The sequence below is a fragment of the Nicotiana sylvestris genome, chromosome 10, assembly GCF_000393655.2.
Source record: "Nicotiana sylvestris chromosome 10, ASM39365v2, whole genome shotgun sequence".
In the NCBI taxonomy this organism is placed as follows: Eukaryota; Viridiplantae; Streptophyta; class Magnoliopsida; order Solanales; family Solanaceae; genus Nicotiana; species Nicotiana sylvestris.
Genome location: NC_091066.1, coordinates 91,603,374 through 91,613,749, shown reverse-complemented (window position 1 = coordinate 91,613,749; position 10,376 = coordinate 91,603,374). Strand labels below are relative to the sequence as shown.

At 35.8% G+C, this 10,376-nt stretch overlaps 1 protein-coding gene across 1 annotated transcript; it reads right to left on the bottom strand.

The window, feature by feature from the left end:
- Nucleotides 1-6,026: 6,026 nt before the first annotated feature.
- On the bottom strand, nt 6,027-8,070 carry LOC104239989 (myb-related protein 306-like). Its single transcript, XM_070160314.1, has 3 exons — nt 7,820-8,070; nt 7,461-7,590; nt 6,027-7,091 (listed from the first exon to the last, which is right to left on the bottom strand). Exons 1-3 carry the CDS (start codon nt 7,950-7,952, stop codon nt 6,308-6,310), a joined length of 1,047 nt encoding a protein of 348 aa, XP_070016415.1. The 5' UTR covers nt 7,953-8,070; the 3' UTR covers nt 6,027-6,307.
- Between the last annotated feature and the right edge of the window lie 2,306 nt (nt 8,071-10,376).

Here is a 10,376-nt window from a genome sequence, read left to right as displayed (position 1 = left end):
ACAAGTGAAATAATACTAAAGAGAGAAGATACAAATGCCTTAAACAGATGAGAAGGCAAATGAGAGGTGTGTTTAAATCCTAAACATTAAGCCTTCTTTTATAGGGGGAAAATCCCCCCAACTTTTGTTTTCCCACCGATGTGGGACAAACATTTTGCCAATTTCAACAAATCTCCACCTTGGCAAAATTCCACATCTTCAATTTTCTCTCAATAACAAATTTTGGTTGTGTCTTCATCTTCAATCTTCAGTGTTCAACAATGTTGATCAAATCCAAACAATGTTGAAACTTGATCGCAGTCACCACCTTTGTCAGCATATCAGCAGGATTCTCCGTAGTATGAATTTTCTTCACTGTGACTCCACCTTCTTCTATGATTTCTCGTACGAAATGATACCGAACATCAATGTGCTTCGTCCTTGCATGATACACTTGGTTTTTCGCTAATTGAATAGCACTTTGACTATCACAAAAAATTGTGATACCTTTTTGTTCAACACCAAGCTCCTTTAGCAATCCTTGAAGCCAAATTGCCTCTTTCACAGCCTCTGTAATAGCCATGTACTCTGCCTCTGTTGTAGACAAAGCAACTGTTGACTGCAAAGTAGACTTCCAACTAACTGGTGCCTTTGCAAAAGTAAACACATAACCAGTAGTTGATCTTCGTTTGTCCAGATCACCCGCAAAATCTGAGTCACAATATCCAACTACAGACTGATTGTCTTCCTGCTCAAAAACTAACCCGACATCTACAGTATTATGAATATACCGTAGAATCCACTTCACAGCTTGCTCAATGCTCCTTCCCTGGATTGTGCATATATCTGCTAATAACTCCAACAGCTTGTGAAATGTCAGGCCTTGTGCAAACCATTGCATACATCAAGCTACCAACAACATTTGCGTATGGTACCTTTGACATATACTCTCGTTCAGCTTCATCCATTGGCGACATAATAGTACTTAGCTTAAAATGGGAAGCAAGTGGAGTACTAACTGGCTTAGTCTTGTCATCTATGCCAAAACGTTGAAGTACTCTCTTCAAATATTCCTTTTGAGATAAACAGAGTTTCTTTGAACGTCTATCTCTAATTATCTCCATGCCAAGAATTTTCTTTGCCTCACCCAAATCCTTCATCTCGAACTCCTTCTTCAGTTGAATCTTCAACTTATCAATTTCTTCCAAATTCTTGGAAGCTATCAACATATCATCAACATATAGGAGAAGATATACAAAGGAACCATCTTTAAGCTTGTGCAAATACACACAATGATCGTATTTGCTTCTCTTGTACCCTTGCCGTAACATAAACTCGTCAAATCGCTTGTACCATTGTCTAGAAGATTGTTTCAATCCGTACAACGATTTTTCAAGTTTGCACACCATATTTTCTTTTCCAACAACTTTGAATCCTTCTGGCTGAGTCATGTAGATTTCCTCCTCCAAGTTTCCATGTAAAAACGCAGTTTTTACATCCATCTGAACTAGTTCCAAATCCAATTGTGCTACCAAAGCCAACATAATTCTAATGGAGGAATGTTTTACAACTGGAGAAAACACTTCATTGTAATCAATTCCCTCCTTTTGAGCATATCCTTTGGCCACCAATCTTGCTTTGTAGCGAACATCTAATTGGTTAGGAAATCCTTCTTTCTTTGCAAATACCCATTTGCACCCAATTGCTTTCTTTCCCTTCGGGAGATTGGCCAATCTCCATGTATGATTCTGATGAAGGGACTGTATTTCATCATTCATGGCAATCCTCCACTTATCTTCTTCTGAACTTTGGACAGCGTCTTTATAAGTAGTAGGAACATCATCAGCTACAATTGAGGTTGCACAAGCAACCGTCTCTATGAGACGAACAGGTTTCGTTATTGTTCTTTTTGGCCTGCTGGTTGCTATTGATTCAAGTTGTTGTTGAGGTTCCTGAGTTGGAATCTCCTCTACTGGCTCTCCTTCCAGAGGGTAATCTTCATTTGTTTCCTCCTCTGCTTCTTGTGTAGGAAAAATAAATTTTCCCTCAAACTCCACCTGCTTAGAAGCACCTTTATTTTGTTTGGTGTCTTCTGTTACCTTATTTACCATAGCAGATTCATCAAAGGTAACATCTCTGCTGAATATTACTTTCTTTGTCATAGGACACCATAAGCGATATCCTTTGACTCCAGAAGTAATTCCCATAAAAATAGCCTTCTTTGCCCTTGGATCCAATTTTGACTCCGTCACATGATAATATGCAGTTGAGTCAAACACGTGCAAAGAGTTATAATCTACAGCAGGTTTTCCATACCATTTTTCAAATGGTGTCTTGCCATCAATAGCAGCAGATGGTAGACGATTAATGAGGTGGCATGCATATGTAATTGCCTCAGCCCAAAATTCTTTGCCCAAGCCAGCATTGGACAACATACACCGTACCTTCTCCAGCAAGGTCCGGTTCATACGTTCTGCCACTCCATTCTGTTGTGGTGTATGTCTAACAGTGAAGTGTCGGACGATGCCATCATTTTCACAGACCTTATTGAAATGATCATTTTTGTATTCACCTCCATTGTCTGTGCGAATACACTTGATCCTCCTGCCTGTCTGATTCTCCACCATCGTCTTCCATTTGAGAAAAATTCCCAACACTTCATCTTTGCTCTTCATTGTATACACCCATACTCTTCGGGAAAAATCATCAACAAAGGTTACAAAATAGTGCTTCCCACCCAATGAAGGTGTTTTGGAAGGACCCCAAACATCAGAGTGTACATAATCCAAAATGCCTTTAGTATTATGGATCGTTGTACCAAATTTAACCCTTGTCTGTTTCCCTTTAACACAATGCTCACAAAACTCCAAGTTGCAAGCCTTGACTCCTTTTAACAATCCTTGATCTGATAGAGTTTTCAAGGATTTTCCTCCAGCATGTCCCAAGCGCATGTGTCATAGCTTGGTTGCTTCTGCCTCTTTGTCGTCACTGGATGTCACTGTCGCTGTCCCAATAACTGTACTGCCACGATAGCGGTACATATTATTATTCTTCCGATTAGCCTTCATTACCACTAGTGCACCAGAGCATACTCTCATCACTCCATTTTCTGCAATGATTTTGAACCCTTTTGATTCTAGGGCTCCCACAGAGATGAGATTCTTCTTCAAATCCGGTACATATCGAACATCTGTTAATGTTCTGATCATTCCATCATGGTTCCTTAATCGTATTGAACCAATGCCATATGAGGTAAGAGGGCTGTTATCCGCTGTGTGGACGACTCCATATTCTCCTTCTTGAAATTCCACGAACCAGTCCCTGTTGGGACACATATGATAGCTACAAGCCGAGTCCATCAACCATATGTCTGATGATGTTGATGACTCTGTTGTAACTAATGAGAAGTCTGAATCATCACAATCAGCTACATTTGAATCCATAATGGCCTTTCCATTGTTATGTTTGGCCTTATTCTTCAACTTCGGACAGTCTTTCTTCCAGTGCCCTTTTTCTCGACAAAAAGCACATTCATCTTTGCTGGGTCTGGATCTTGACTTGGATCTTCCCTTCTTTGTCCTCATTTGATTTTGAGGACGACCCCTCACAAATAGTGCTTCTCCTTCTCCGCCCTTCTGTTTTTCTCGCTTTCTTTGTTCATAGCTGTACAAAGCCGAACAAACTTCTCTGAGAGAAACTTCGTCATTTCCATGGAGTAGAGTAGTTTCAAGGTGCTCGTATTCATCAGGAAGTGACGCCAACAACATTAAGGCCAAGTCACCATCATCATAAGTTGTATCCATATTTTGCAAATCTGTGACCAACTTATTGAAACTGGTGATATGTTCATTCATCGTGGTACCAGGAACATAGGTGAAGTGAAACAGTCTCTTCTTCATGTACAATTTATTTTGACTGTTTTTCTTCAAAAATTTATCCTCCAGTGCTTTCCATAATTTACTTGCAGAAGTTTCCTTTGTGTATGGATATTTCTGCTCTCTAGCAAGGTAGGATCGAATGGTACCGCAAGCAACACGGTTGATAATTCTCCAATCTTCTTCTCCAATAACATCTGGTTTCTTTTCTTCAATGGCCAGATCTAGCCCTTGTTGAAAAAGGACATCTAGAACCTCGCCTTGCCACATCCCAAAATGTCCGGACCCGTCAAATATTTCTACCGCAAATTTCGCATTTGACACAATTCTTGTCATAAGCGAAGATGCCAATGATGACGTATTGTTGACACTTGATGTAGATTCTTCTTGTTTATTGTCTCCCATCTTTGACACAAATATTATTTAATAGCTGACGACACAAATCAAGATTATTTCCTTTCTGGTGTGGAAGATCAGACTAAGCTGCAACCACAGAGCATACTCAGACAGAACCTTGACTCAGTTACCAAGATAAATCTTTTCTGATGTGGAAGATCAGACTATGCTGCAACCACAGAGCATACTTAGACAGTACCTTGGCTCTGATACCAATTGTTGCGGAAGCCAAATGTATATAGTGTGAATAAGTCACAACTACTATACCAAAAATTATGACAGTCACCAAATAATAAATAAGACAATAAAGCAACAATAAAGGGAACACCAGAATTTACGAGGTTCGGCTAATTTAGCTTACTCCTCGGACACAACCAATATTTTATTTCACTCCAAAAATACAAGTGAAATAATACTAAAGAGAGAAGATACAAATGCCTTAAACAGATGAGAAGACAAATGAGAGGTGTGTTTAAATCCTAAACATTAAGCCTTCTTTTATCGGGGGAAAATCCCCCCAACTTTTGTTTTCCCACCGATGTGGGACAAACATTTTGCCAATTTCAACAGGTTATACTTTACAGTTTTTAGGATAAAATTAATTGCATATCAAAAATAGCACGGACACAAAATTAAATGAAGTTTGTGTAGCTTTGGCGGCATATAATTAATCCTCCGTTAAAGTTTACTTGTCCACTATTGGCTAGTGCACTCCTTAAAACACAATAAATAACATAAAAAATTTATTGTATCACCCCTATCTATTATATGTTGAAAAATAAATTGAAAATACTAAGTAGTATTCCCTCCGTTCACTTTTACTTATCCACTATGGACTTTGCACACCGATTAAAAAATAATAAATGAAATGCATAATCTACAATGATACTCATAGTATTAATTGGTGTGTCGTCTTAATGTATTTGGAATGAGTTATTAATGTTATTCTGGTTCATCCGAGTTGGCCATTGTGAGTCTGACGAGGGTGGATACTTCATTAAGGTTGGAACCATCTGGTTTGATAATTTACTATACCTTTATCTGTTTAATTTAATGCAATTTACCGTTTATATCGAATTAATCCGCGTACCTTAAAGTCATTTACAAATTTAATTGTTATCCGTTTTTTAGGGTAAACAAAAAGCAATACGTAATTCCTTAATCTTTTTCTCTGGGCTTAAAATTTTGTTACTCATGATTAAACACTCAAAGCGATACACAAAATATTTATTAAGAAAATAAGTAATACACAAAAAATTTAAGAAAATTCGACATATATAGTAGTATATATGACGTATATAATTTATCCATCTACACGGTGTTATTTTTAGCTGTAGACGTGTGTCAATTGACACCCTTTCGACAAGGGTGGGTCTACCACTGCATCCATGGCTTTTTCTCATTTCAATATAATTAAGATGATTTTAGCAACTGGCTTAACGAACAGAATCCTGTCCAGTATGTGCAATTATGCATATAGGGTACACTCATCTGATAACTAGAAAATAATGAACAATGATGCTATATGTGCTCTGTATACGATGAAAATATTCTTCTTTCTTTGTGGTCAAAACTACGTGGTGAAAATAAAGATGTATATGCCCATCATGCCAGAGAGGCAGGATATATGAAAATAAACTCCCGTCATTTTTGTCTGTTGATGATGTAATTGGAACTTGGAAGCATCTGAAGTCAAACCCTAATTCTCATTTCTCACATCATACCCAAAAAGTTGAGCAACCAAAAATAAAAAATAAAATAAAGTGGAGCATAAAGTACAAACAGTTGAAGCTCTTAGCATAGAGTACTGCTTTTATTATTTCTATCTAGTACATTTGCTGATTTAAGGTTACATATATAGTTACACTTTTTTATGCTCTTCTAAAAACTTATTACTGAGGCTAGAAATTGATTAAAACCTATACAGTCCAAAGCCTAACAAGTAACAACCTGAAAATAGAAAAAAGAACCAAAACTGCCAATATTTGTTTTGAAGAAATATATCCTTCATTATTTCTTCAAGATTATATTTCCTCAAAACAAATGAGAAGTTCTACTCAAAGCCATTCCATGCCTCTTCCAATTCCCATTAGCTCTTCTTGTGTTTGTACATTAGAATCATCAAAGAGCCAATTTTCCAGCAAAGTTAAGGGTACTTCCGTCTCCAAATTTTGTTTGCTAATTCCTTCTTGGAATAAAAATCCATTTTCATCCTTGAAATTTGGCAAATATTGTTTATTGCTTTCGACTTGGAAAATTCCAGCATTCTCAGGTGTGAAAGCAACAACCTCGTCCGCCGACATGGACTGAGAAACATCAGAATTATAGGATGAATTGAAGCTAAAGAGTGAGTCTAATCCCTCTGGTGTTGGTGCATTCATGGTCCCTTCACTAGGACTAGAACTCGAACTCGTCCCGATTGATAAATTGTTGAAAGAACACTGGCTAGTGGTTGAGTTATTAGATATGCTTTGAGATGATTTAGGGGAATTTTTCATCCAATTTTGAAGCAATCGAGAGATGTTATCGGCACTAGATGCATAGGTATTAGTAGATGTTTGGACAGGAAAAGAATTAGTACTAGGATTAATATTTGGTGAGAAATCAGTGGTTATTTTGTTAAGGGATAAAGCATCAGAAAGAGCTTGTTTAGCTGTGTGGATGTCTGTTTGAAGTCTCCTCTCCCACTGTCCTTTTGAGATTGATTGAGATGATGATGATGATGATTTTTCCTTATGATCATGACCTTGAATCTTAAGCTTCTTTTGCAAATGAGTATTCCAGTAATTTTTTATGTCATTGTCTGTTCTTTGTGGAAGATATGAAGCTATGGCTGCCCATCTATATCAACAAGAACCAAAAAAAAAAAAGAGACAAGAGTTAGATAAATGATATAAGATCCAACCATACCTGCTGGAAAATTGAACAAGTAAATATCTCTATTGAGATTTTGTAAAAATTGATGGATTCAACTTAATTTAAAGATACTTAACATTGAATTTATTGTTTATAAATATATGTTCAAATTTAGTAATTGTCAAAATTATAGTGGTTTTTTCTCTTATACGCATATATGTTTCGTGTCAATATATGTATGTTCCTTGTCAAAAATATTGAGCTCAATTCCGTCTGCCCTAGACTTTAGCCCTAGAAACCAAAAAAGAAAAACAAGAATTTGTTTAAATTCTTGTTTAGAGATTGATTTAGTACCTGTTGCCAAGAAGAGCTTGTAGGTGAATAATCATTTTCTCTTCATGCTCGGTAAAGTTGCCACGCTTGATGCCTGGACGCAGATAGTTAGTCCATCTAAGTCTGCAACTCTTGCTGCATCTAAGCAATCCTGAAAAACCAAGACAAAGATTTTATTTTTTTTAACAAAAGGTTGTGAGTAAAAAGTTGATCTAATTAATGAGATTGATGTATTCATTCAAGAAGGAGGTGATAGAGCTGCAGAATATTAACTACACATATTTAATGATTTTAACCAACCCCAAAATCTCAGAAAAAGAAAAAACTTTAAAAAAAAAATGGAAGGGGTGAAAAAAAAGAACTAAGATTAGGATGTTTACCAGTATTAGTAGGAACAGCTCTCCAGTTGCCAGGACCATGTTCTTGAATATATGATACCAAAATGATATCTTCTTCTGGTGTCCATGGTCCTTTTTTCACACCAATTTTATCACAACAAGGTGGCCTTCCCATTTTATTAGAAGTCTTTTTGAGGAGTTCAAGTGTGAAAACAAATAAAGTACTTAGCTTTATTTGTTTATCTAACTAGCTCTTCTTGTGATATGAAAGAAATGTTGAGACAATATATAGCATCTAAGACAAAGGGGGTTCTTGTCTATATATATACATGATTTGAGAAGAGAGAGAGAAGGGAGAAAAGACCCAGGTGATGTTTACGCTGACCAAAGATGAAGAGGTGAAAGGGTTATCCCCAACAAAAAGAGTCAAAATGACAGCAATTAGCATTTACTCATTTGTTTGCAAAAAGTCAGCTCTTTGTTTATGCTTTTAATTAATTTAATCCTTAATTTCTTTTATCTTTTTCCATCTCACAAAACCGCGTGACATTCAATATCCAGTTTCTCAATACTACTATTTATCATCTTGAAATCTGAATGGACCTTTACATGACTCGAAAGAGTTTAAAATACATACATAACTTGTTGAATTCCCTCTAGATATGTAAGGGATTATTTGGAACGCCCCAACGTAATTGGATGTGGTGTAATTATTAGGATAGTAATTACACAATATTGTAATTACGATGGCTCGTTTGTTTGTCAGAATGTAATTACAGTGTAATTACAAGTGTAGTGTTTAGATGCATAAGTGTAATTACACAGTTAAATTAAATTTTAAATATAAAATTAATTATCAAAATTAAAAATTAAGCTTTAACAATTATATGTCTTTATCAATAAAATAAAATTTAAAATTTAAGATAGATATTGTTTCTTGAAAATATATTAATTACTTTGTAAATAATATTGTAAAAATAATTGATATATTTTTTTATATTAACAATATTTTACTTTAGTCAATTATAAAAACTAAAAGTACATATTTTGCAAGGCCAATTCTCTACGTACTTATGAAATCAGGCGATGTTTATGGCTGAAACGAACACAACAATCAGCACCAAAGGCGGTTAAAGGTTGATTGTGTGACTTATGGTTGCCTAGGTATACATTAAAATTCGATGGTTCAAAGGTATCAAATCTAGCGATTGATCGAGTATATCCAATATAAGTTCACTACGGAAAGTTCAAAGGGAAACATACTTACCAGATGCAATTAATCCTTGCTTGTAAATCACACAGTATTTTTCATGCATATTTTCGTGTTATAGCTATTCCCCATTCATGTGGGGGATTGTTGTGTTTAAGCTTGTCCAAACTTAAAATGGAGTGAATGTGAAATGGAAGGAAAATAATTTTTTTTAATTCCCCTATTTGACAAAGGGATATTGTCCCATATTGGAGGAGGAAAAGAGTTTTGATGAGTATATATACAATTGCACTTCTTCTAGCTCTTAAAGAGTTGAGTAGAAGACAAGCCTTACGTCGTCATCATCGTCATCATCACTCGCTCGGCTCGGCTTCGGGTTCGGGTTCGGATTAGGGTTCGGTCAAATGATTTGATTGATTATTTTTTGGACCAAATTTATTTGTTAATATTAACACAATATTGTTTAATCCAAATTAGACCGTTTCTGTAATGGTAATTTAATTTTTTTCCTCCATTTTATTTTTCCTGTTTTAATTTTAATTTGGCAGTTTGTGTAAATGGCAATTTTATAAAACAACCATTTTGAGTTGCAGCCTTATATGAAGAGTTGCAACTCTTCAGTATTACTCAACGTTTTGGATATAAATACATGAACTCTCCCTCAGATTTTCTTTACGAAAATTAGAGTCGTCAATATGGGCTTGGCCCATTGGACCAGCCCGGCCCAGCCCGTAATTTAGCAGGGCTGGGCTAGAATTTTTGGAGCCCGTTTAAAAACGAGGCTTTTAAGCCCGACCCGAGTAAGCCCGTGAGGCTTGACTGAGGCTGGGCCGGGCTGGCCCGTGGACCTAAAAAAATATTTATTTAAAATGTATAAAAAATAAAAAAGTATACTGCTTTTAGAGATGGAAAGTTAGAATTGGATCTTTACTAAGAGGAACCAAAACTTGATCTTGAGAAGTTTCAAGAGATGATGTTGTCATGTATTTGAAGGTCCATTCTAGAAAATATCCCGATCTTTCAATGATGGTGCGTGATGTACTTAGCATTCTTATTACCATTGTACCATCGGAATTAACATTTAGCATTGATGGCGTGTTCTTACAAAGTACAGAAGTTGCATTTATTATGAAAATATCCAAACACTTGTTACTACTTGAAATTAGCTGCACAAGTTTTTCCGAACTTAAACTGGTAATATCTTTTTTATGTGAATTTAAATATCATTAATTTTTAAAATTTAATTATTTTTAATATTTAGCTAATTAATATTGCATATGAATTGTAGATGAAAGTGAAGATGTTAAGACAACTTTGTCACAAGCGGATTCAAATGTGTTTGATGAAGATGATGTGTTGGATATCTCATAAGAATCATGAACGTTCTCT